Below are 27,896 nucleotides of genomic sequence, written 5' to 3' on the forward strand. Positions count from 1 at the left end.
CACATAAGAAATTCTGGACTTGCTTAACTGTACATACGTGTGTATATGTAAATTTACCATGCGCTCACATGAAAATTAGCTATAGTGTGTAAATGAGGTATGTAAATCGTAATGTCAAATTGTTATTGCTGTATACTGAATAGAATACAGAACTGTTGACAATTTGTATGGTGTTGGCAAATCATCGTCTGACGTTACCCAATACAACCTATATACATACAGTTTAGATTTACATTTACTTTTGCACCAGCTCCAGACATGATGTAAATGTGCTACTGGTGTAAATATACACACAAGAAAACGTGTTCACTTGACAAGTGTACTCATGTATGTATATTTACACATTAATGCAAATATACACACATTTGCATAGAGGTGCATGTGAATGGGGTATTAGTTTCTATTACATTTACTAACCATTAACAACTCAATAAGGTGACTATGTTTTTTGTTATGAGTTATTTCGCACTTATGCCGTTTACCGTAATTTGTACGGTACAATTAGAACCAAATATTGTTTCATATTAAATATTGATATATACATATATTATATAATATGTACATGCTGACAAAACCCTTTCTATAATCATTATAATTAAATATGAAATCTGTTCATTCAAACAGTTGCGTGTACATCCTTGCGAAGGGTCAAGATAAATCGAAATATCGATATATTGCTATTGGTAAACACTTAAGTCAATAAATTGATTGTTAAATCAGTTTCCGATCAAAAGTATTGATTTCACTTAGGAATATTGATAGTTTCGATTTCGATATCAATAAAATACATGCAATGCTGTTCGAATTTGTTTTTCTTTTGATCATGAGTGGTAGTAATTTACACATGCATGGTAATGTGGAAGATTCGTTTTCTTAAAATATTAGGGTAAAGAAAAAACAAATCATATCTCAAACTTCACTTTTTATTTGTTGTTGTGGTTATCACATTCAAAGGAAACTTCAGTTCCAAGGTTTAATTCAACTCTAAAATCCATCTGAAATGATACACTGAAAATTATCGATATTTATCGCAATAGTTGCTTGCAATATCAATAGTTATCGCAATAGTTTCTTGCAATATCAATAGTTATCGCAATAATGATTTCCAGACCAATAGTCACCCCTAATCCTTGCAACGTTGTAGTAATGTTGCATCACAATATTCAATATATGCTTTCGTATTTAATTTTTTTAGCTATTTTCGATGTATAAACATAATGCAATATGTGTCTTAATATGTGAAAAATAATTCAAAATCTAATACGCCGTCAATGTTTTGTACTCATGTCATGAAAATATGTTTACCCAATCTTGTGACGTTGTTTGCTAACATTACATTCACACAACTTTCCAGCAATGTTGTGTGTTTGCTAGGATAATGCCAACAAGCAGAACTGTCAAGTTATCATAATGTGGCTGTAATGTCACACGTTAATAGGCATGAATTATGTCACATTTCCTGAGATCTGTAATCTGTTCAGAATATTTGAGAATTAGAGATTTGTTCTTTTGATTTGGTCTGCAATAGAGCTTGAAAAATCAAGTTATATCCATATATGTGTGTCTCCCAACATGATCCATACTGAAAATAGTAAACTACATTCTTCAGCGTCAAGATGAAGAGGAGAAGATGTGGAATAGTGCAGCGGTAGCCCCAGTTGTCACAGCTCAAGCAGTTGATACCCACAAGGTAAGGGTGTGACAGTTCTATACACTTGATTGACAGGGACATCGTTTATGGGGTATTTATGTGGAGGTCAGACTGATGTCATGTGGTTGGGTCACATGTCCACAGTCTTCGACAATAACCATGAGTCTGAAGCCTGGGTCAAGTAAAATGTATTTTGTTCTAGTAAGCTTACCTAATGAAAGTCCACCAATGAAAGTCCAAATTTACACCAAAGTCTAGGAATTGAGTATTGTGACTGACATTAGGGTTGTGGAGGTCAGACTGGTGGTGGTAGGTCACATCACAAGACCTATAGTTGGAATATTGCTGAGTGCGGCGTAAAACAACAAACCAACCAACCATGTAACTAACAAACAAACTCCCTGTGCTGTTTAACAGGTTGTTCAGGAGAAGACGGGAAAGAAGAAAAAAGGATCTCTATTCAAGCGCAGAAAAAGACCCACTGTGGATGAGGATGATAAGGAAGATGCTGATATAGAGCCAAGCAAATACAGGGGGATGGTGGATGTCATTGTCCAGACCAGTAGGTAAGGGATTTAGATCCATGGTTTCAAAATAATGGTGCATAGCCATGGAAATTAATATGACTTGGAACAGGAATGGTAATGAGCAACAAAATTAGGAGAGGTTGTCAGGCTTGTTCCGGCAAAGTTTCACCATCCTACACCATATGGTAGTCTGTCAATATATACATCTTTGTGAAACTTTGTGTACACATCAGGTAAAAGATTTGATTAGGCTTTCAGGCCGCTGTAATATAGCTGTGTGCTGTGTTAATTAATGAACAAACATTTAAAACAGTGATATTGATGACTTCTTCTTCTTGTTTTATTGTTAATTATCTTCTTAAAGGTGGTTGAATAATCAAAGTATTTAATTAATCAAATTTCACAAAAGCCTATACTCAAGAACCACAACACTTAGAAAGCTGAAATTTTGCGTAAATGATAATAGCTGAAAGTAGGTTCAAGTTTGTTCCACATGTTCCACATAAGTATTCCATTTCAATTCAACATTTTTTATCAAAGATTTAAAGGTTATTCACTATTACCCGCAATGTTATTATCCCCCGCCCCAACGAAGTTGGGTTCCATGCGTGTATGCGTGCGTCCCGAAATCATTTCCGGAACATAGCTCTGAAACCGTTAAATATTTTTCTACGAAACTTTGCATGTCTATCAGACTCATGCTGATGGTTGGTTTGTTGTTTAATGCCACACTCAGCAATATTCCAGCTATATGACGGCGGTCTGTAAATAATCGAGTCTGGACCAGACAATCCAGTGATTGATATCATGAGCATCGATCCACGCAATTGGGATTGATGACATGTATCAACCAAGTAAGCGAGCCTGACCACCCGATCCCGTTAGTCGCCTTTCACGACAAGCATAGGGGCCTATTAAGGCAAGCATAGGTTGCTGAAGACCTATTCTACCCCGGAATCTGCACGGGTCAAGACTCATGCTGAACTGGTGCCTTTTTGCTATTTAGGAATTTTAGAAATTTTTATTTTTTATGTTTCCATGGCAACAAGTTGGACTTCGGTTCTATAGGGTAGAGTTCGTTTCCAGAGCATAACTCAAACCGCATTCAAAACTTTCTAACAAAACTTTGCATGTTTACCAGACACATACTGAACTGGTGCCTTTTGCAATTTAGGAATTTTAGAAAGTTTTATTTTTTACGTTTCCATGGCAATAAGATGGACTTAGGTTCTATAAGGGTGGTGTTCGTTTCTGAAGCACAACTCAAAAACTGTTAATGCTTTCTTACAAAACTTTGCAAGTATACTAGGCATATACTGAACTGGTGCCTTTTGATATTTAGCACTTTTAGAAATGTTTATTTTTTACGTTTCCATGGCAACAAGTTGGACTTAGAAAACAATAAAGGTAGGGTTTGATTCCGGATGAAATTTTCTACATCTATCAGACACATGCTGAATTGTTGCCTTTTGCTATTTATGAATTTTAGAAATTTGTATTACAGGGCATTATTCACAGAAATATTTCCTTGCCAAATATTGCATGTTTATATATAAAGCACATACTGAACAGAACTGGTGCCATTTGATATTAAGGAGTTTTAGAAATGTTTATTTTAGAATTTCTATTGCAATGTTGGGTCAATTACCTTGCTTGGGACGAGGGATATAGATGACTTCGTCAACGATACGCTTGTCGAAAATAATTTCTCGGACACACACTTCAACAAGGGGTCCTCATCAAACATGTCAAACAGCAAAATAAAGATGTTTCAAGCAAATCTTTAAATATATTATACAAAGTAATAAATAAAATCAATGTGTAACAGCTTAATCAATCACATGCCAATAACTGTGAAAATGTCTTGTTAGGGTTAGAAATTATTTTATTGTTTCACTAGTCAGCAAAAATGATTTGCTACAAAGTTGCCATCTACCTAATAGTAATAGTACAGGTGGTAGCCTACAAGGAAATGTCACTTGTCCTTACTGAATGTTACTTGTCTCAGACTAGATGGCTTATGTTCATTGTCGAAAATAAAACTCTCGGACACACACTTCAACAAGGGGTCCTCATCAAACATGTCAAACAGCAAAATAAAGATGTTTCAAGCAAATCTTTAAATATATTATACAAAGTAATAAATAAAATCAACAAAAATGTATCTAAAAGTTGCCAAACTGACATCTAAGTTATTATTTCCATCTTTTTGTGCAATCGCATGTAATGTAAGTCAAATGACGTCTCGGCTTTCCTTGCCTCTATTTCTCAGCTCATACATGATGTTTAATGCCAAAATATATGCATAAGAAATCTTTGTCACAGCTTGTAACCTAGCACTATATGTCTATGAAGTTCCATATTTTAATAAAGATCGCGATCTCCTGAGTAACATTGTAAAAACGTTCAGAATAACATGATTTACCAAAAAGCTTGCGTCAAAATCTTAAAATTATCATACTTGAGGACGGTACCGTTGCTGTAATTTGATTGGCTGCCTTAGGTCACATGCTTAAATTTGACCAATCACGAACCTTGTAGCAGATTTCGGCAGGAAAGCGTCACTAGAAACCAATTTTTTCATGTCACAGCTACGAAAAGACTCCAGTGGATGTTACTTCCGTATTATCAGTATGTTGGTTGAACAATATAAGGTTTTTTATGGATACTGACACTGCAGCCTTCAGCATACATATTATTCATACAAAGCCTTGAAAACGGAGGTATTTCCTCATGTAAGTGAGGGGAAAGCCACTATTATCGGGAAATGGGTGATGACAGACATTATTTGTAATTCTTTTTAAAATAATTTTCTGATTATGTAAACAATGAAACTAAAAAAGAAATAGGCAATTGGATTTTATTAAATCTTATATTTGCCGAATATTGTTAAATTTTCACTTTCGTGGTTCTTAACCTAGAAGTTATAAATGTGTTAGTTTACATTCTTTTATCTTAAAACGAACTTAATTAAGTTGTAAATTAATTATTTAAATAACGTGATACACATAACTTTCATATTTATAAACAATAATATTAATTAGACGTTACAAGTGGTGTATAGCCACACATTAAGAAGCAAAGATGTTTTACAACTAGTTATTTCCTTGATAAATGTTGGCATCATCTATCACACAAGAGTCTCTGGGAACTTAATTTGGTGTCACTGCAGTAATCTTCTGGTTGGCTCGTGTTGAAAGAGTTATTGACCACCCATATTGTTATATTGCTGTTTGTGCACAAGATGAGTGCCAGGGATATAAAAAAATGTTCTTGAAAAATTGAGTTATTTTACTTTTCTTACTCCAGAATATTTTTTTCTTACCTACCCAACTTTTTAGGATAAAATTCAAGTAAAAAATCTGAGAGGCTTTTTTTTTTTAATTAGCCTACAGAAGCATGGTGATCTGAATCATATAAATATTCAAAGAGGTTTGATGTGTAACCAACAGCTTAATCAAGTTTTGTTAGGGTTAGAAATTATTTTATTGTTTCACTAGTCAGCAAAAATGATTTGCTACCAAGTTGCCATCTACCTAATAGTAATAGTACAGGTGGTAGCCCACAAGGAAATGTCACTTGTCCTTACTGAATGTTACTTGTCTCAGACTAGATGGCTTATGTTCATTTCGAACCCTGCTCACACTATCATGTGCTTGCACAGCCACCTTAATTATTATGATGATGACATTTCTACCAGCAAACCATGGCTTTCTCATGTTTAGAAGCTAGGAGTTTGTTGCAGAACCTTTCACTGACTTAAGTGTCCCAAGAAAAGGTTTGGAAAGTGTCTGACTGAAACAGTTATGTTAAATGCCACTCTCAAGGAAATTAATAAATCAACATAATAATACTTAGGAAATGGAGTCAATACAACATGAACTGGGTTTCAATCAGAAAGTTTGCTTAAGCAGTAATTCAGTTTTGCCAATATTGTAAGGTAGTGATTAGATTGTTTGGAGGCCAATCAATAGTTTTGTTATTGGTGAATGTTTTACTTTGTCTTCAAGGAAAACAAAGCTGTGTGTTGTCATTGTCTGAAGTACTATGGCCTTTGCAAGTGAGTGTCAATCAATACTGAGTTGGGCAGTGTGCTGTGGTACACTTGGTGCACTGCCTGACCACACAAGTTGTATCACTATATTTACCTACAGTTCATCCCTACTGTTTGCATTAGATATGTTAATGTGTAGTGAGATAAGTTAGTACAGTCTGTTTGTGTTGCATGTGTCATGCTTAGTGCATATTTACTTACGCCTATCATTCATCATTGTCTGTATATGTTGTTTTAAGTTCAGGTTTTCTTTTTTTAGGGTATATATTATATCTAGTTAGTAGATGTGCCCAGTCAAATAAAAGAACAGGAGTTCTAATGATTAATCTTGTCTTATAGAAAGTTTGTCCGAAAGTCCTTTTACATTGGTATTTGACTCAAAATCATACGATGACTTAAAACTATGACCATTTGTTACCATGCTGAGTGGATCATTGATCACTGCCTCAAAAAGAGGATCAATCATGTTTTGTTGTAAATAATGCCCCAATACTAATGACCTATGTTCTATGAAAAACTAATCAAGATATTGAGCATTGTTGAACTAGGTGACACTATGTCAATATTACACATGTTAAAGGGCGATAATCAGTGAAAAGTACGGAAATTTGTGTATTTTCATGTCAGCCTGGCTTCAATGCCAAGTGAATGAGTGGAGGCTAATCGCTAGACTGTAGGATTAATGAGGACTATCAGGTTAGTTAACTTGATGTAAAATCATCAGGTGTAGATAACGTACAGTATGTCTAGTACACTTGGTACTTGAGCAAGTAGAATAACATGGTACCCAGGGTTGTTCAAATACCAACACTTCCTTCTTGCCCAAGGGGAGTTAACGTAACAGATCTACTTGCCCAACCTGATTTGTAACTTTCCCTGCTAACCATAGAGAAGAAGAAAACTCTGATTTGACGACAAAACTTTATTTACTGAAGCAACAGGTTATATGGGAGGTGTGCAAAACAGAAAATTATGTGTAAGGTACTTCATGTGTAGTTGACAAACACACGATGCATCTTCTAAGTTTCAAAGTCAACACCAACGATTTTTTTTACTTGCCCAAGGGCAACTAATTTATTATTTGATGGGTCAGGCAAGATGGGCATCCTCATTGGCAGGTGAGATGGGCAGGGATTAGGATACCTAATGTTTGGAAGATGGAAGCAGTGGTATTTTTTTCTGCTGTTCTTTACACAGATCCTTTCGCTGAATGAAATGTAGTCATAGCAGCAAACATTCTTCTTGTTTTCGCCAGTCTATTCACAGTCTTGGAATTTGTTGACTTTCTTCTGCTGCAGGGAGGGCAGTGGTGCTCAGGTTTGAGCCCCCAACAGACGAGCTGTTCACGTGCAAAACATATATCATCATTATTAACTTGTTGGAAAAAGATTTCTTGTTCTTTTTTTCTGATATTTCAAACAAATATAATGTTATGGATTAATTCAAAATTATAGTAGAACATGGATGTCGGGAACTACAATCAGTTTGTTGTATGCATTTTTTGTTATAACATTTTCTCTCAGAAACTTCTGCCAAAGAGATAAAACAAGTGAACACTATCTCGTGAAATTTACATGTTTAATGTGTACTTTACAGACAAAATTAGTCCAATTACTGGTAGGATTACCATAAAACAAGTTTAACAATGTTGAATTGTCAGCGCTGATTGTGTTGATTTGCCACTGATTGAGTATATATAGCCAACTGACACTGAGATTTTTAAGTTCACTCTACCTTTCACTAATCTGGGGTATTTGGACTTATACAAGTGTCAAATATCAGGTCACTGTAGATCGTTGCTATATATATGTACACTGTTGCCGGTTGGCTTTTGAAACTGTCGCTTCCTGTGAACTGAAAACTCTAAAAATTACCAGTCCCACCCAATTTTTGTCAGTCTCAACTTTGAACTAATAAAAATGATAAGAAATTTGCCTGATTTTAAACTTTCAATTTCAATGCAGTGTACTTTCATGGCTGACAAATTCAGTGATGTCTTTTCTGAAGTAATTTATTTAGATCTACATGAAATTCACACAAAGTTCAATCCTTATTTTTCTTTTTTTTCCTGAATATTTCAGTTTGATTCACGACTAAGTTATTACAAATAGATATTTAACCTCACAGCAAAGCGAAATATTATTTTCTTGCACTAAAATTAGATCAGGAGAAACCCTGATGATAACAGACAAGCTGACTTCATTTGAAAAGTATACTTTTTTAACTATCGATGATATTTTGTTCAACAACAAAGATTACTGGTAAACTGGAACACTGATGTAGATTTTATAAGATATTATATATAGTGGATAACTCAGGGATTTTGTAACAGTTCATTCTATCCTTTCATTAGCACTACCCATGGTTGTTCTATCCATGTTTTACTGTATTATTTTACCTTTATCGTTATACATTTAGCAAGTAAATTTCAAATTAACATAAGTAAAGGATATGAAACTGATGGGGTCGTGATTATGTGGTGTACAAATCTTGATGACCACATTGTTAATGGTAGATACACAGGTCTTGACCTTACACTACCCATATCGTCTTATTGAGCATATGCCCTAAAGACAGACAATGCACCCCAACATTTACAATACTGAGTGAACAGTGTATCAGTAGTTATATTTCTAAGTGAATACATCTCAGTGAACTGAATAAACTGTACACTGACCAACAGCTAGATTAGCAGATAACATTGCATTACAACACATGTATACAGTAACTATGGATGTTGACCTTACATGAAGTCACTGTTGAAGGCAAGATCACAGGCTTATACATGGGATGGTGTCCCATGTTGCATCTTTTTCTCCTTTGTTACAACATTATGGAGATTTAGAGATTATAGCTTTTCTATTCAAAGGAAATAAACAATTTGGCAATATTTTAAACTCAAAAGTTATACTAGCCCGGATGAAGATAAATTGGTGAAATTGGGAATTTTGTTCTAGCCCACAGGAGTTTGTGCTTGCCTGGGGCTTGGGGGCTAGTGTTAATTTCTAACACTGTTAGGTCAGAATTACCTATATGGACATTTATGAGACTCTAGGCGTCAGCCACCCATGCGTGTCGTAAGAGGTGACTTTGCTTGTCGTGGGGCGAAACTAACAGGATTAGGTGGTCAGGCTCGCTGACTTGTGTCCCAATTGCTTAGATCGATGATCAAGATGTCAATCGCTGGGCTGTCTGGTCCAGACTCGATTATTAACAGACTGCTGTCATATACCTGGAATATTGCAGAGTGTGGCATCAAACAACAAACAAACAAACAAACTCTTGGAAACTTTGAGAATATTATGAAATTAGCAAATGTTCATATTTATTTATCATTTATTTATTTCTTTGAATGGCATTTAGAAGGGATACACATAACAAAGAAACTTTTCGGATGTCTACGTCTTTAGTATGATGAACAAAACATTTCAGAGTATATACTTACTCCTTCATCAGGTGAATGTGATGATGAATGAGTGTGTATATACTCCGTAACATTGTGTTCCTCATAATAAAGGCGTTGACATCCATAATTCTCTTCCTTATTTATTTCTTTGTCACCATGTATGTAGAGATTATTTTGTACACTGCAGTGCTTGAGTACTACAACTGATACTATTGATTGATGTAAAACATACCCCCATAAACATGTCACACAACCTGTGTATGAGGAGCTTGTTTCACAGTGTGCATCTGTAGACAGTCACTCACACATACTGTTTCAATGGCAGAACCTTTGTTGTCTCCTGTTCAGAGGATTTACTTACAATCAACATTTCTCAGAAGATGTATCTCAATTCTCAGGAACTCTGGATTTGAGTAAATAAAGTTGAAGCTTCATTATTTTAAAGAATGAACTTAGATTGTAATATTAAAACAAAGTTTCAACAGGTGCTTGTCTTGTTTTACATTGTTTGGGGTCAGTTTTTTAATGAAAATCAAACATTTGTTTTCCTGATGAGAGACATGAAAAACTATTTGTTTATCTTACATACAGTCCAAATGGAACAGGGGAGGATATACCTCTAGCATTCCAATCAGATAGGTTGAATGTGTAGCGGTTTGGAGGAATCCAAGTCAAATAGAGTTTCTTAACAACAGAGCATGTTGATGTGTGTTTATAATGGCCATTGTAAGGGAAGATATTAATGGGGACAGCATTATTGATCTAATGGTGGACAGTTAGCTTTGACTAAGCCCTGCTGGCTTGTTTGTGTGGGTGTGTCATGGAGACAGGCAGACATGGGTAGGTGGGTACAAAGCTCTGTCAACCATGTCACCATTTCTGTATAGATCACCTTACATCAGAACTGAGCTGAATATCCAAGCAAACAAGTCAGTGAATACCATTGACTGAGTACCTTGAACCTTGCAGATGAGACATACAACAGCAGGCTGATGACTGTATCATCATCATCATCAAAGTACTTTATGACCTGTACAAGTCCGACAAACTTAGTTCCCAATGTAAAAATATAACTTTGATTTCATATCTAATAATAACGTAAATTATACATACATATATTTCAATAGATATTGATTGTTAACAAAACAAGTAAATTTTATCGATATACATCAAAGGAATACTGTTTGTGCCAGTTGTATTTAACATGCTCTGAATTGATACATAATGTGATAAGTGGCCTGGTACGGGGAAGAACAGGATCATCAGACATTATTAATATTGGCCTGCATCCAAGAACCTGTTTATACTTACAAAATAAGTCATCAATACGTGTTAGGACAACAACTACTCAGCATAGTCAGAGAGACTATCCTGGTGCTTACAATGGGACGAAGCCCAACTGACATTCTTCAGCTGCGTGTATTGGAATAGAATATCGTAGGCTTTGTCTGGCTAATATTTCACCAACCTTGCTATATGTCAGTCCTATGGAGATGAGACCCATATTTTTAAGGAAAGGAGAGTTATGAGCATATTCCCCTAATTAACACATCCCTACTTTTTCATGTTGACAAAACATTCTCTTGAGGAAAATATTTGAAAAGTAAACTAGGACATTTTGTAGCCTGTATTTATACTGTGTTAGTTGCCCTAATGTGATACACATAGAATACGTTCTCTAGATTTGCTACTGTTGCACGTGCAGCAAGTTCCAACGCGAGCTGATATTTACAATGCATGGAACATGGCTCTTATTTTTTCCTTGGGTCGAAAATTAGTATTTTGTCAATCACTTGCATGTTGGGAATATGTGCTGACGGGGTTATAGGAAATATAGAGCCCTGAACAAGGATGTACATGTTGACCTGATGTTTATTTTTTGTCAAAGGTACATCTAGTTACTTTGAATATGAACATTGTTAAAGGTTACCTGCTGTAACAACATTATAGACATATTATTTTTTGAGCTTGTAAGGGTTATGGAAATTTCTGTTCATTCGTGAAAAATAATGGCACATTTGCATAACAGAATAACATCACAGATGTATTTGAATGTAGAGCATTGATTTGTCTGATCCACAGCCTGCTTTGTATTGCCATTATTTATACAGAACTGCTTCATAATGCATTAAAGTTATTCCCTATTCTTTAAGTATGAGACATGTATACTTCAACATCTGAGGTGCCTTTTTGCCTGAAGTGGTGCCTTTTGCTATTTGCTGATTTTGGGCATTTTTATTTTTCTCAATTTCCATGGAAACAAATTGGACTTGGTCTCAAGAGGAGGTTTTGGATTTCGTTTCTGGAGCACAACTAAAAAAACGTGAAAGACTTTTTATCCAAACCTGGTACATGTATTAACGAAGGACTGAAGTGGTGCCTTTTGCTATTTAGGAATTTTTCAAAATTTGACTTTTCCCTTTTTCCTTGGAAACATGTTTGACTAGCTGAAACAGAGGTAGGTGTCGATTCTGGAGCAGGACAATAAAACTATTCGACATTTTTTATCCAAACTTGGTACATGTATTAATCTTGGGCTGAAGTGGTGCCTTTTGCTATTTAGGATTTTTTTTTTAAATTTTTTTTTTCCTGTTTCCATCCAAATTCCATGGCATTGTTTTGATAGCTTCATAACTACTCTTGTATACGGATAGACAGATTAGATAGAAATTCTCTCACCAAGTTAGATTTAAAGTAACAGTCAGATGATTTGTTCTTTCAAATTTGTTGAGGCCGGAGGGATTTGTCATCTTCTGATGACTTTCCTTTTATTTATTCATCATCATCATCATTTTTGGACATTGTTAATAAATTTCTGAAAATGAGATACTGTACATCTCAAAAACTTCTGTACCAAATACTTTACATGTATGTTTCCATTCATATGGTTTTACAAAATATTATATTGATGTACACTACCCCTTCAAATCACACAGTCAATTTGATGTGAAAATTCTCTTTAACTGGCAGCCTCACTTTCTCTACTTGATGGCTGAAACTTTCAGCTGGACATTTATCTCGTGAGCAGCACTACCTTGGCACTATGATTCCATGTTTCAATGACATAATGTTGTGACGTGCATCTGTTTCAGCGTTAGAGCTGATGGTGAGATGGCCCAGCAAGACTTGAACAGCGTCACATCTATGGAGACGGATCTTGATGATGAAAGGGAACTTGTACGTCAGTTTGCTATTCACACTTTTCATCAGCTGCACAAAGACCACCTACATGACACACACATAAAGTAAACAAAGGGGATCATTAGTCAGTATCTATATCCCATTATTTCCTGTAGTAAAGTCATACATAATACACAATACTTTTGAAAGAAACTAGTCAAACACGGTAGTAGTGAAGTTGACGGGACCTACATAAATACTTCGAGTTATCCGAGGTTTGACATAAACTGGTTTGGTTTGATTCTTTTTTAACTCTGCACTCAGCATTATTCCAGCTATATGACGGAGGTCTGTAAATAATCGAGTCTTGACCAGACAATCCAGTGATTAACATCATGAACATCTATCCACGAAGTAGGGATACAATGACATGCATCAACCAAGTCAGTGAGCCTGACCACCCGATTCCGTAAGTCGCCTCTTACGACAAGCATAGTCTTTTACGGCAAGCATGGGTTGCTAAAGACCCATTCCACCCCGAATCTTCACGGGTCTCGACACAACTGAAAATCATATATAGTATAAAGAAGGAATGCACAGGTTTTTACTTTGAGACAACCGTAAGTTTGACACATCAAAGTTCGACACAACAGTGTTTGACTATAATAGACTTATAGGATGTTTTGGTTTGTGATGGTATATCCTTAATAAGTGCATGTCCTGTAGTTTGTCATGTCATATTTAACATTTCCCTGTTATCATGTTGTATAAGAAACTTGAGCAATGACATTTGATCTAACTCTGTGAACCAAGGCTGGGCAAATATTAGAGTTGACCAGTCATGCAGCCCAGAAATGCTTCACAAACGTTCAACTCACACAAGGCATAAATCTTCCGTGGCTGTCTTGATAATGTTTCCATTTGAGGGTCTCACTACAAATGACGTGGCTGACATGGCTCGAATATAATCACACAATATGACAGTTACTTTTTAACTCTTATCATTTACCTATTTACAGTTTAGAACCTTTATTTAAGAAGGTGTGTTTAGTCTAATGATGGATGAATTCAAGACATTCAAGACAACTATTTGTGACATGGACAAACTGACAACTAGTGTTACACACATCTCATTGAGAATACTATTCTGTGTGGAAGTGCTCTAATTGTCAGCAATTGAATCATTATGATTATTGATTGCAATCCTCCTCATGAATGATAATTTACTATGACTTGCAGCTGCTGCTTCGCTGCCTGGACGGCCTGATGAAGACGTTGGTGGTGAAGAAGGACATCACAGAGGACTACTACAGGACGTTCATGAAGAGGACAGGTGAAGACATCACAGACATCAGGAAAATTGTGCACACAGAGCGTCAAGAGGCGGAGGAGGTAACTCGGTTGGCTTCAGTGCTGAACTATAGATATCTCCACTTAGGATGTTGCTCAACAAGTTTCATTTCCATGACTCCTGCTCACATCTTTAATTGTAGCAGCTATTGCCATGCACATGCCTCAAATTAAGAAACTGAAGTTGAACATTGCTGAGCTCTTAAATGTCACCATGTTCTGTAATGTGACTGAGCTCTTGTATGGCATTATCTTCTGAATAACTGCTGAGCTCTTTCATATCTATGGTTATGCTGCTGTGCTCTTGCACGGCACTATTTACTGTAGTGTTGCTGAGCTCTTACATGACACTTCCCAGGTATCTGCTGTAGTGTTGCTGAGCTCTTACATGTCACTTCCCAGGTATCTGCTGTAGTGTTGCTGAGCTCTTACATGACACTTCCCAGGTATCTGCTGTAGTGTTGCTGAGCTCTTACATGACACTTCCCAGGTATCTGCTGTAGTGTTGTTGAACTCTTACATGTCACTTCCCAGGTATCTGCTGTAGTGTTGTTGAACTCTTACATGACACTTCCCAGGTATCTGCTGTAGTGTTGTTGAACTCTTACATGACACTTCCCAGGTATCTGCTGTAGTGTTGTTGAACTCTTACATGTCACTTCCCAGGTATCTGCTGTAGTATTGCTGAGCTCTTACATGACACTTCCCAGGTATCTGCTGTAGTGTTGTTGAACTCTTACATGACACTTCCCAGGTATCTGCTGTAGTGTTGTTGAACTCTTACATGACACTTCCCAGGTATCTGCTGTAGTGTTGCTGAGCTCTTACATGTCACTTCCCAGGTATCTGCTGTAGTGTTGTTGAACTCTTACATGTCACTTCCCAGGTATCTGCTGTAGTATTGTTGAACTCTTACATGACACTTCCCAGGTATCTGCTGTAGTGTTGCTGAGCTCTTACATGACACTTCCCAGGTATCTGCTGTAGTGTTGTTGAACTCTTACATGACACTTCCCAGGTATCTGCTGTAGTGTTGTTGAACTCTTACATGACACTTCCCAGGTATCTGCTGTAGTGTTGTTGAACTCTTACATGTCACTTCCCAGGTATCTGCTGTAGTGTTGTTGAACTCTTACATGTCACTTCCCAGGTATCTGCTGTAGTGTTGTTGAACTCTTACATGTCACTTCCCAGGTATCTGCTGTAGTGTTGTTGAACACTTACATGTCACTATCACCTAAAATGTTGCAGGAGGCCAAGAACAACAGCAAGCTCAGCACGGACCCCCAAGCACTCGACTCTCACCTTGAGAACCTTCAGACACAAGCCAGTAGCAAACAGGTATACAGACAGTTTAGATGGGCATGGATGTTGTTGGTTGGTTGGTTTGTTGTTTAACGCCGCACTCAGCAATATTCCATCTATATGACGGCGGTCTGTAAATAATCGAGTCTGGACCAGACAATCCAGTAATTAATATCATGAGCATCGATCCACGCAATTGGGATTGATGACATGCATCAACCAAGTCAGCGAACCTGACCACCCGATCCTGTTAGTCACCTTTTACGACAAGCATAGTCCCCTTTTGCGGCAAGCATGGGTTGCTGAAGACCTATTCTACCCCAATCTCATTCAAATCAGACCTTAGTTCTCACTACTGCTAAACAAAGATCTGAAGACATCCCATTAGGGGTCACGTCAGAACGACCTTTCATCCGACCAATCAGTGTGTCACTTACCAGATTATGAAAGTGACAGTCGGAATGTGATTTCTAATCATGCAATCTCGAAAACTTTAACATGGTCTATTCCGAACGATAGTTACTGGTTTAACGACTGAATACTTACAATCCAGACCATCTATTAGCCATTCCAGAATGTTTGTTTGTTCAGGTTTCAAATTTGTAATGGAGAATTTGTCAAAATATGTTTCGAAGTGTAGTCGCCAATTTGAAATTTGTGCCGTAAAGCTGGAAAAAGCTGCCTTCTGATTGGTCATTCCATTGGTCGGTCAAAGTTCCCGCAAGGTTGGTCTGACGTGACCCGTCATGGGATGTCCTCAGATCTTTGTTTAGCGGTAGGTAGCAAGAACTAAGATCTGATTTTAATGAGATTGATTCTACCCCAGAATCTTCACGGGTCTGGGCATGGATGTGTACAAGTGGACATGTACATGTGTTACTTGTAGACTGCAACGTGTGATGATCACCTGACCTTTCTGAACAAGTAGTTAAAGGCTTTTTTAAAACAATCACATACATGAATCAAATGTTTACCAGTTGTCTTTACAGACAGATTAATACATAATACTGTCTATTTCGACATGGAGTATTAATGGTTACATATAACACAAGTACACACTGATAACTGTCTTTGTTCAGAACCGACTGCAGAGAGAACAGAGAGAGAAGATGAGACAAGATCTCATACGGTCGTCTAGAATGTCGGAAGCTGAGGTAATTTAGATGTCCGCTACTTTGTTTGAAGACCACCCAGTACAGATAATATTTTGAGCAATGGAGTATTTACTAGTTTGGGGAATTTGTTAAAATTTCATTATCGATCACTGGTTTCACAAAACCAATCGATTATCCATCATCAATCGATAATGAGTTCAGTGTTCAGAATTCAGATACCTGGTACTTCCCTGACTTATTAAAGCAAATGACATATTCAGGAACTGTTGTTTGATTTGTTAATGTCTTATGTGATGATCAGTTAACATAAACATGTCCATAACAAGTAGTCAGTTTGTCCATTATTCACTTCAGTGGTGTACATGTATCATGTGTTGCCTGCATTCCATAAGTAAATACAGATCAGTAAAGGAATGCCTTAACGCAAGCACACAAGGCTGCATTATTATATTGTTGTTGTTCTTTCATGCATTCTTGTACACAAACTTTTCAACAGTGCATGGATAATGGTGATTTATTTTGTGTAGACTGTATTCGGCTTTCAATGTAACTGTCCCAAATATGTTTGTGCGAGTGTTTTGATCTATGGCTTTTCCTATGAATGCTACATGGACATCAGATGTTCATTACCTAATTGTGGCCAGGTATTAGATGAGGCCTCCTTTGTTTTCCCCTTGAGGGGTAAGGTTAAAAGAAATGTCATACTGGTACTTTTCTTCGGTGCTATAGATATATGACATTGATGTTGTCCAGGTGGAAGCGCTGATGGAGAAGCTGATGGGGCAGATGGGAGCACTGGAAGAGAAGATTGGTGCAGAGCAAGCCAGGCAGAGAAGGGTAAGCATACGTCTCTCTCAACATATTTTGGCAATGCCGTAGCAGATATACAGCATATATGGAAAGTCAGGTCATTTAAATATTCACTTATATATCTATGAAATTTGTTCCCTTGTGACATGATGAGTTTGCTGACTCTCCCAACAAGACATATACAACCCAGATGTCCTTTGTGTGTTGTAGGCCCTGCAGGAGCGGCTGGCCAAGCGGCGACAAGTGTTGGAGTACAACAACATGCAGGCTGACAACCAGAACCAGGATATCAACACCCAGGTCACAGTGCTAGCCGACATCCTCACCGGCCTTGTAACTGACAAGAAACTGGCAGACAAGCAGCAAGAGGAATTACTGCAACAGTACCGAGAGGATGTAGACAATGTTAGGGCACACTACAATAAAGGTAACACCCTTCAGTCATCAGGGCACACTATCTTTCAAATCTCTGTTCATAACTTACCGTTTATGTCTTTCTCTCAGCTGCATTCTGTGCAAGGCACTTTGTGCACTTGACTGCGATAATTGACTATTGACTTGGAATTGTGTTTTGTGGTCACTGCGGGCATACTTACAAACCTAAATGAGGTCATACAAGAATCGATTTCTACAATGGGATTCCGAATTAATATTGACGCTTAATATCTCATTTAGATTGAGAACTTTTAAAGCTTTTGTTTTTCTTAAAATTATAAAGAAAATGCTTAAACATTACCATGTGTTTTGAACTGATATATAACAGATGGATAACAAACTGTGCTCAACTTGGACCTTTATTGGCTATGCTGAAAATATAAGATTTCTTGTATCTCCGAAACTGCTTTGCCAAATGTAGTTAATTCTGTAGTGAACTAGTTTGATTGTGTTGTAGAGGCAGTACGTCAGCAAGAAAGTCTGGCTGAGAAGCTACAACAACGACGACAAAGACGCATGCACAAGCTGGCCGAGAAACAAACAAAGGAGAGGGCAACCTTTGTCCACACATCTGACAAGGGGGTGTCAGCTACAGAGTTTATACAGGTAGCCAGTCCAGCTGATGCCATATTCACAAGTATGTCTCTCCATAATATAAATGTCTCCACAGGAATAGGAGGCTCTGAGTGATAGATGGAAGATGTATGTATACCCTCCTGCATAAACAGCAAGTATAAAGACAAGGAAAGAAATGCATAAGTACATATTTTATATTTATCCTGCATTACTCCTTAATGCATTTATTGCTTACTTTATGACAGAAACAGAGCTGTGCGATGGTCTAGGCTGAAGGAAAAAGTTGTTCCATACAAGTGTGAAGTCTGAAGCCCGACCCAGCACAGCTACCACGTGACCCATGGAAATGATGACATCACATATCTTCAAATTCCTTCTTGTCACCGGACAGACATGTGTCCACTTTTGGTCCTCAACATTTGGCTTTAATTTTGTGGATTGCGCTTTGCTTCCATGTAAAATTTCTTCTGTGACGGGTGGAATATATATTTATATAATTATTATGCTTTTGATATATGTAATGTGTAATGATATATATGAAATTCATGTGAAGAGACTGTTGTATTTTTCCTTATTGTGGTTCCATCCACCATCTGGATTTGAATACTTGTCTCTCTTCTATAGAATTCGAGGCAGTAGGTTCATTTTCGTTTTCTGGCTAGGTATTTATATTATAATTACCTATAGCAGCTAGTTGGCTTTTCAAGTGTTTTATGTTTGTCTTTTGATACAATAACCTATAATTTTTAAACTTATCATATCTCACTCTGTACATCTCATACTTCTTCTTCTGCCCCTTGTGTGGAAACGTCCCAAAACAAAGTTACCAGCTTCTAAGCTCATTTTGCCCATACACCCATTGCATCACCATGACGACCACCTCCAGCAATCAGAGCACACACACGAATCTCATGCAGCCTGCTGGACATGACACCTGACACCCTCTGCCTCATCATTCTCATTCTCCTCCCCTCCCTGTGGAGACGTGTTATATTTTTGAGAGAATATTTAGGCCTTTACTTGCATCAAAATGGGCAAAGATCAACCAAAATGTCTGCGATAATTCTTCATCGGTGGATCTGCACAAATTATGTTGTGACTGTCAGGGGTTCTGCAAACCAGGTTTCCGTTGTACAGAATGTTCCCATCTTTCCAAAGAGACGTTTGCAGAATATCTTAGGAAATGTCAGAAAAGGAACATTGATCGCAGATCTAAATCTAAAGGGACAGAACACGAACCTTCCTTGTCAAAGGAACCCAAACATACGACTTAGGCTAGCGTCTATCCTCTTGAGTTGCATCCTAACGGTCGACATTCACAGGATAGATCGACATCGAGCCTTCAGGGTCGACATTCTAAGGAATGCACTTACCTCAAGTCTCTGTTCGCGGGATCGATTGTCCAAGAGTGGACATTCTAAAGATCGATACGCCAAGGGTCATTCTCCTCAACAACGATCATCACGAGAACGGACTTTGACACTGAAGCAATCCTCCAATGATGTGACCACAACCATTCCGACTCCACAGATTGTCTACACTCTATGGATTGATCCTATGATTATGACCACAGCCGTTCCCGTTCTACCGAACGTCATTGTCACCTCGATCCGATTGTGCTCCTCGGACTTTGACTCTCAACGTCATCCCTATTGACACTCATCTCGACATTATCGATACGAGATGGACTTTGACTGGGATCGACATCTATCTACATCCCAGCGATACCAGCCTATGTGACACTATCCTTACCCCACACTGGATCGATATGGGGATCATCGATATTGGCCCTCCCCCGAATACTCATTCACGTTCCGAGTGGCCTGCTCATATGCTTCCAGACCAGCAATCACCCGACAAGTTGCACTCAACGGTCATGACGCTTCCCTCGCAACCTCCTGTGACGGACCCTTCCACCAGTACGGTTCCTCAAGTGACTTATCCCTTACCACCTTCATAGGATCATAGAGATCAGACCACACTTTCAGTTTCACAGATTGGATCTCAATTACAGTCCTTATTGGCGACTTTCTCAGCAACGCACAGAACAGTCAGGAATAACACCTAGGGATGCTACAACCACGACTTAGGCACAGACGACTCCGGGTACTGCGGTTAGAGACTGGGTCGATAACACGCCAACTTCTCCCGATGCTAACCCTGAAAGCCAGGCTTCACCTCCATCATCTCGCAGTTGGGCCCAGGTTGACCCTTCTCTGATTCTTCCCTGGACCGCAGACTCACTCAACCTATCTGAGGATTACCTCCTTGCAGGGTTTGCGATGTCAACTAACACAGCTTCTCCCATCATGTTACCTCCAGCAGTCACCATGACACACCTTGGAGCTGGATGTTAACATTGCCACCATTGCCTCGAAGTGATCCTCTTCTACATCAGTTATTGATGACAAGGAACTGGTACATCTGGATATCACAATCAGAAGGATCCTACCTTTATTGTCCACCATATTATCGGCGACATGCAAGAAGTATTTCCGTGGCCCAGGCTAAGACATTAGAGGAGGACTACAGAGGGACCATGAATTTAATCCAAAGCAAATTTCAGGACATCATGGATCTTATCACACATCAATTGGGATCACTTACTGCGCTCAGGCGTAGAGGTCTAGTCAAGTACTGTCCTTGGGAAGAACATCATAAAGTCAGACTCTTCCAAGTGCCTTGGTCAACTCCCTACTTATCTGATCAGAATCCAAGATGTTTGTACAGGTAGTCAATGAGGATACTCATCTCCAAGTGTCAGTAGACCTTCTTTGATAGGCATTTGCAGTGTTAGAACTACACCGAAACATCGCTCTTAATTGTATTAAAGAAGTTGTTCATCCATAAATTTTATCCTTCATCAGTCTGATGTCTTATTCTTAAGACATCAGAGGCAACAACTGGAGGACCAGTAGAGACAGGACTGTTTTATGTCCCCAGTTCAAACCATCCCAACAAGATCTCTGCAACGTCATTAGTGGGAAGACAGGCTCTTTTTGTGGCAGAGGACGAGCCTAAAACGGCTCTTCTCTGAGATCTGTCACCTTCTCCTCCACCAAGGACTCTGGAGAGTCCCCCAAGAGGGGCAATGTCTCCTTCAAGTGGCTCCGCCTGCCTCCGGGACTTCCGCCTCCAGTTGTACCCATTACTTTCACTCCAGTAGGCGGAACACTAGGTTGATTCGTAGCCAACTGGACCATCCTGGACGACCACTTCATGTCCCAGATCCTTCGAGACTGACTGCCACTCAGAGGAGTCTCTCCAACAATGTCCACTCCACTCCAGACGGTGTATGCGGCCAAGCAGTTGACAACACAACAGGTCACAATAGGTACGTTGATATCCAAATATACCCCAGAGTCTTTAGGCCCCAGTCCCAGAACCCCAGGGTTCTACTTGCCAATATTTTTGGTTGCGAAAAATGACTGCAAGAAATTTCGTATGATTTTCAACATGAAGCTTTTTGCATGATGTCTGTCGTTCTCCTTTGCACCATCATTCGACAAGGGGACTACATGGTCAGGCTGGATCTACAAGACGCTTACCTTCACGTAACCATCCATCGAGAGCACCGCCATTACCTCCGATTTATTTTCCAAGGTCGTCACTACCAATGAAAGGTGCTCCCATCTGGAATTTCTTTGGCCCAGTAGCTTTTTACCCACCTTACAAAGCCCATCATGAAGTTTCTTCACGTCAGCGGGATTGTCTTTGAGTCATTCATCGATGATTGCATCCTGGCCGGAATGTCTTAGTCAAATATCTCGCCTTCCCGCAGAGATTACTTCATCATCTCGGTTGGCTAGTCAACACAGAAAAGTAGAAAAACACACCCTCTCAGCAACTGCAGTTCATCAGAGCTCTTTTCGACACCGATCTCGGGAAGCTGTTTGTTCTTCCGGACAGGTAGAAGAAGATACAATGACTTGTGTCGTTAGCACTCAGGCAGTCTCTTCATCTTCGACAATGACAATTCCGGACAGGATTTGAGCAAGTAATGCCGATTGGCGCAGATGACATGCCATAGGGTTCCTTTGACACTTTTTGTCTTATGAGGGTTTATCTATATTGAGGATTACATCTGAAGTTATGCCCACCGCCGTTCCATCAGATACAGATGCATTAAGGAGTAATGTTTGTTACTCTTGTATGACTGCATTACTACGTCTAAGGGACTCCGTATTGCAGACCTGCCTCCTCACTATATCTTCAGACAAAACTATGTGTGACAAGCAGTAATATGAAGATATGTGACATCACCATTTCCGTTGGATATGTGGTAGCTGTGTTAGGTCAGGCTTCAGACTTCACAATTGTATGAAACAACTTTTTTCTTCACACAGGTCTATTTCTGTCATTAGGTAAGCAGTAGGTGCATTAAGGTGTAATGCAGGATAAGTATACAAATAAAAAAAATACTTAGATTTTACTAATGCTCAAACTAGTCATTTATCCTCTTCATATTCTGCACTGCAAACTAGGTGGCATGTCAGTATTTTTGCCCAGACCATAAAATGAAACAATTGTTTGTGTGTTGAGTATTAAAATCAACATTAGAGACCGTTTCCTGTGTCCGGAAGCACGGGTGTCCCCGTCATCTAAGGCCATGCAGTTTGCTGTGTCCCTTGGGCATGCCAAAAACCTGGTTCGCCCTGATTATGTTTCTAGGTTTTTCAGCACCATACCGGTGCTTGTCAGTTTCACCAAATTGATAAACGCCTGAGACATGTATCACTTCAAGCTTTCCTCCCTCATCAAGCTGACACGCTGTGATATGACTGGAATAACTGTTCAAAGCGGCGTCAAAAACAACTCATTCTTTTTGTGTCTTATTTCTGTATTTAACAAACTTGGTAAAGTGATAGCAACATAAGATTATGGCTAAGATTAAGATACGTAACAAATGAATGTAAGAACCTCATTCAACCATTGCATATTTCAGTATCCAGTAATCTATCTGATAACTTTATAACTAAATAATCAGATGTGACTTCTTCTTGACAATTGTTATTCAGTTTCATTGTGTAATGAGTACAAATTCAATCCATGTCAATAATTAGTATTTTTCATCAGATATATGTTCATTAGATCATGGATTTAAGTAGGTTTCCACTGCATGTACCTCGTAGATATGAAACATTTCTATATAGCAGCTTCTGTTTTCATGTTTGTCCAGCTTCTAATGCCTATCAAAGACTAACCACCATTCCGACAGTTAGGTTCTGAATCAAGATTGTACTGGTCATTGGTTCAGTCACTGACATTCACCACAGAGAGAAACTACATAAAGCAATTAATTAACAAAATCAACTAGCTATGCAGTGTTTCTAGTTATATAGAAAACTGTGTGTCTTCTTGACTTAATTTTGTCTGTTGGTTATGTAAGGAGGATACTCAGTGTACTTGAAATCAAGATCAATATTTATGTTTCTATGACCAGTTATTTAGACGACGTTGTGCATGAATTCTGATAGTCTTTTAGGTGTAAATTGAAGTCCGAGGAGCCAACCTGTAGACTGAGATATGATGTGCACACAACAGCAGAGACGGCTAATGTTTATACTGATGCAAGTATGTCTGTACATACAGGGTTACCATAAACTGATGTGTCACCAACACACGGAGAGGGAAGAAGTTTGTGCTGAGCTGGACCAGTCAGACATTCAGGACATGGACAAGGTGACCAAGGTGAGGTGAAGGAGCACTGTGGCATTGTGGCAAGACTTCTGACAATACAGCAAGTGGCACTTGGCATTTCCTTGGAGATGTTATGATTAGCCGATGATGTTGGGAGTGTGTCAGAAAAAAAGAATCTGGCAATGCTGACTCAGGCCCTCCTATATATTGGATTAAGAAGCATTGAATGCGTTTAGATTGAAGGCATATTGGTAGCATAGCTTTCGTATTGGAACCGAATGCATTTATTATGGGAACAAAAAGAAAAACTGTTGGATTTGACAGTGGCCATTAGCGGAATATGTGTACAACCGCTGTGGGAAACTCGATCAAATGTAGCGGAATTACTTCAGCTGCATCCGTCAAAAGCCAATCGTAGTCTATTGACAATGCCTTTTCAGGAAACACAGTGTGCAAGAAATGGTGGCGATAAACAAATCACCGACAAACAAAGTAATTTCTTTTGGTTAGTCTGACTCAAAGTTTTGACAATAAAACATAACATCCATGGTATTGAGCAACTAGTATTCATATGCACCAGAATTTGTTATCAATAGTGGGAGGCTTGAATTCTGGTATCTGCAATCTTGCTTATTGTGTGGTAGCCAAAATACACACATCGGGACCTGTTAATGGTATATATCAATAAAATACATATAAATTAAGATTATTGTTTAAGTGCCAGTCAGCCACAGACGAATCCCTTGCTGTTGATGTTGACTGACAGAATTTTTTATTAGCACTGTTATATCAACAATTATTGGGCAAATACTACATCTTGCTCTAAGACGTTAACGGTGAATGAAATTATGGGTGAAGCAATTTATCTAGCTCTATGACGGATAAGCTTTCCATTCGACTCCATCAAAATACATTGATAATGCATACAAAATTTTTTTTTAATGAAAATGAATAATCTGTATCAGAGGGGAATTATAATTTACATTCAATGCGCATTATCTTCTTACTAAGAATTACATTCTTTGGAAACAACTGTTGACACTTCCCATTTTCTCTTCTCAGCTACTGTTAGCCATGTTTGGCTGTGTGGTGATTCCAATGAGAACCGCTGTTTTGACGATAGGTACTGCATTGGAAACTATTCCTTCGCATTTGGTAGCTATACACACAATGTTTCTTACATTAATTCCGATAATGCTTCTTTTCAATCAAAAAGATAGGAGGACTTGTGACTGAATCAAGAAATTAGGGGAATGGAAAATGAGTTACTTGTGATGATGAGGGTTATGACTCATTTCATATGAGTTTTAACATTATTTTAGTGTTGAGAAGCTAAAGTTATGGATAGTATTCTCTTAGTTGTCCCAGAGTGGTGTGGGGATCCCGGGACTCACTGCTGACCTGAAAGGTTCTCTCTGTAGTTGGGAAGTTAGGATACACTGAAAGTGACAGAATTAAGTGTTAACCTAGAAATTGTATGAGACTCTTCAACATGCCATCTAGTTATGTGTTGTGTGTATATATATAAGTAAGGCCACAGATACACATCTGAGGACTTGTTGTAACTCAGAAAACTCTCTTTCTTCCCCAAATGGACTTGACCAATAAATCTAGCTTATGATTTGATGAGCTTCATGAAAGTTAAGAGTTGATAACAAGTACTACCAGATTTTTGGTATTTTGAGTTTATAATTAACTATTCATGCACCACTGGCATCATTTATTGGGAACATTCATTTTTATGGGTTTTTCTGCCCATAATATTTCCTGTTATTGCATATTACATGTAGTGACCTTTTATGATTTTCATTTGATTTATTATTTTATTGTATGGATACCAATAGCTTTGGTCCTTTTTTTGTTTTGTTTAGGAATTAAACAAATAATGTACGAGAGATACATGGTAAAGTATAGTGTTTGTGTTGCAGGGACTGAGAGAGCAAGAGCTGTCTGAAGTGGAGGAGAAGTTAGGTACACAGATGGCAGAGGTGGGTCGGCAGGGGAACATGGGCAGCACCGACGTCAACCGCCTTCTCAGGCAACACCGTCAGCAGATGGACAACTACAACGGTCAGTGCATCATACCATCATTCACTGCAAACAGGCAGTCATTATGATTTTTACCATTTTGAGGTGTCAGTTATTTATATCTTGACTGTTTATACTAAGCCATGTGATGTTGATTGATCAGCTGACTGTTGACTGTTTCAGGTCGTAAACAGAAGGAGAGGCAGGCAATGCTGGCCCGCCTCCAGGAGCGCTTGGCATATAGACTGCAGGTCAGTTCAGTACAACACTGTGTTAAATGACACTTGTGTGATGGAGGTTAAGTGTCTAGGTTATATGACACTGGTGTGTTGCAGGTTATGTGTCTAGGTGATATAACACTTGTGTGTTGCAGGTTATGTGTCTAGGTAATATGACACTGGTGTGTTGCAGGTTGTGTGTCTAGGTTATATGACACTGGTGTGTTGCAGGTTGTGTGTCTAGGTTATATGACACTGGTGTGTTGCAAGTTATGTGTCTAGGTTATATGACACTGGTGTGTTGCAGGTTATGTGTGTCTAGGTTATATGACACTGGTGTGTTCCAGGTTGTGTGTCTAGGTTATATGACACTGGTGTGTTGCAGGTTGTGTCTAGGTTATATGACACTGGTGTGTTGCAGGTGGTGTGTCTAAGTTATATGACACTGGTGTGTTGCAGGTTGTGTGTCTAGGTTATATGACACTGGTGTATTGCAGGTTGTGTGTCTAGGTTATTTGACACTGGTGTGTTGCAGGTTGTGTGTCTAGGTTATATGACACTGGTGTGTTGCAGGTTGTGTGTCTAGGTGATATAACACTGGTGTGTTGCAGGTTATGTGTCTAGGTTATATGACACTGGTGTGTTGCAGGTTGTGTGTATAGGTTATATGACACTGGTGTGTTGCAGGTTGTGTGTCTAGGTTATATGACACTGGTGTGTTGCAGGTTGTGTGTCTAGGTGATATAACACTGGTGTGTTGCAGGTTATGTGTCTAGGTTATATGACACTGATGTGTTGCAGGTTGTGTGTATAGGTTATATGACACTGGTGTGTTGCAGGTTGTGTGTCTAGGTTATATGACACTGGTGTGTTGCAGGTTATGTGTAGGTTATATGACACTGGTGTGTTGCACGTTGTGTGTCTAGGTGATATAACACTTGTGTGTTGCAGGTTATGTGTGTCTAGGTTATATGACACTGGTGTGTTGCAGGTTATGTGTCTAGGTTATATGACACTGGTGTGTTACAGGTTGTGTGTCTAGGTTATATGACACTGGTGTGTTGCAGGTTGTGTGTATAGGTGATATAACACTGATGTGTTGCACGTTGTGTGTCTAGGTTATATGACACTGGTGTGTTGCAGGTGGTGTGTGTCTAGGTTATATGACACTGGTGTGTTGCAGGTTGTGTGTCTAGGTTATATGACACTGGTGTGTTGCAGGTGATGTGTGTCTAGGTTATATGACACTGGTGTGTTGCAGGTGGTGTGTGTCTAGGTTATATGACACTGGTGTGTTGCAGGTGGTGTGTGCCTAGGTTATATGACACTGGTGTGTTGCAGGTTGTGTGTCTAGGTTATATGACACTGGTGTGTTGCAGGTGGTGTGTGTCTAGGTTATATGACACTGGTGTGTTGCAGGTTGTGTGTCTAGGTTATATGACACTGGTGTGTTGCAGGTGGTGTGTCTAGGTTATATGACACTGGTGTGTTGCAGGTGGTGTGTGTCTAGGTTATATGACACTGGTGTGTTGCAGGTTGTGTGTCTAGGTTATAAGACACTGGTGTGTTGCAGGTGGTGTGTGTCAAGGTTATATGACACTGGTGTGTTGCAGGTTGTGTGTCGAGGTTATTTGATACTGGTGTGTTGCAGGTTGTGTGTC

The 27,896-nt window shown here is 38.7% G+C and overlaps 1 protein-coding gene across 1 annotated transcript in view; it reads left to right on the forward strand.

The window, feature by feature from the left end:
• LOC139452054 (trichohyalin-like) overlaps positions 1–27,896 on the forward strand; it is a 66,951-nt gene that overhangs the window by 7,787 nt on the left and 31,268 nt on the right. Inside the window, exons 2-13 of the mRNA XM_071233353.1 lie at positions 1,610–1,690; positions 2,069–2,217; positions 12,731–12,815; positions 13,998–14,150; positions 15,360–15,449; positions 16,493–16,567; positions 17,282–17,365; positions 17,549–17,765; positions 18,231–18,379; positions 23,942–24,040; positions 25,918–26,059; positions 26,201–26,268. Of these exons, the coding sequence (XP_071089454.1) occupies positions 1,610–1,690; positions 2,069–2,217; positions 12,731–12,815; positions 13,998–14,150; positions 15,360–15,449; positions 16,493–16,567; positions 17,282–17,365; positions 17,549–17,765; positions 18,231–18,379; positions 23,942–24,040; positions 25,918–26,059; positions 26,201–26,268 (1,392 nt within the window). The remainder of the gene's footprint in view (positions 1–1,609; positions 1,691–2,068; positions 2,218–12,730; positions 12,816–13,997; positions 14,151–15,359; positions 15,450–16,492; positions 16,568–17,281; positions 17,366–17,548; positions 17,766–18,230; positions 18,380–23,941; positions 24,041–25,917; positions 26,060–26,200; positions 26,269–27,896) is intronic.

This window comes from Haliotis cracherodii, unplaced genomic scaffold (genome assembly GCF_022045235.1).
Source record: "Haliotis cracherodii isolate W230 unplaced genomic scaffold, xgHalCrac1.p SCAF_9, whole genome shotgun sequence".
Lineage (NCBI taxonomy): Eukaryota > Metazoa > Mollusca > Gastropoda > Lepetellida > Haliotidae > Haliotis > Haliotis cracherodii.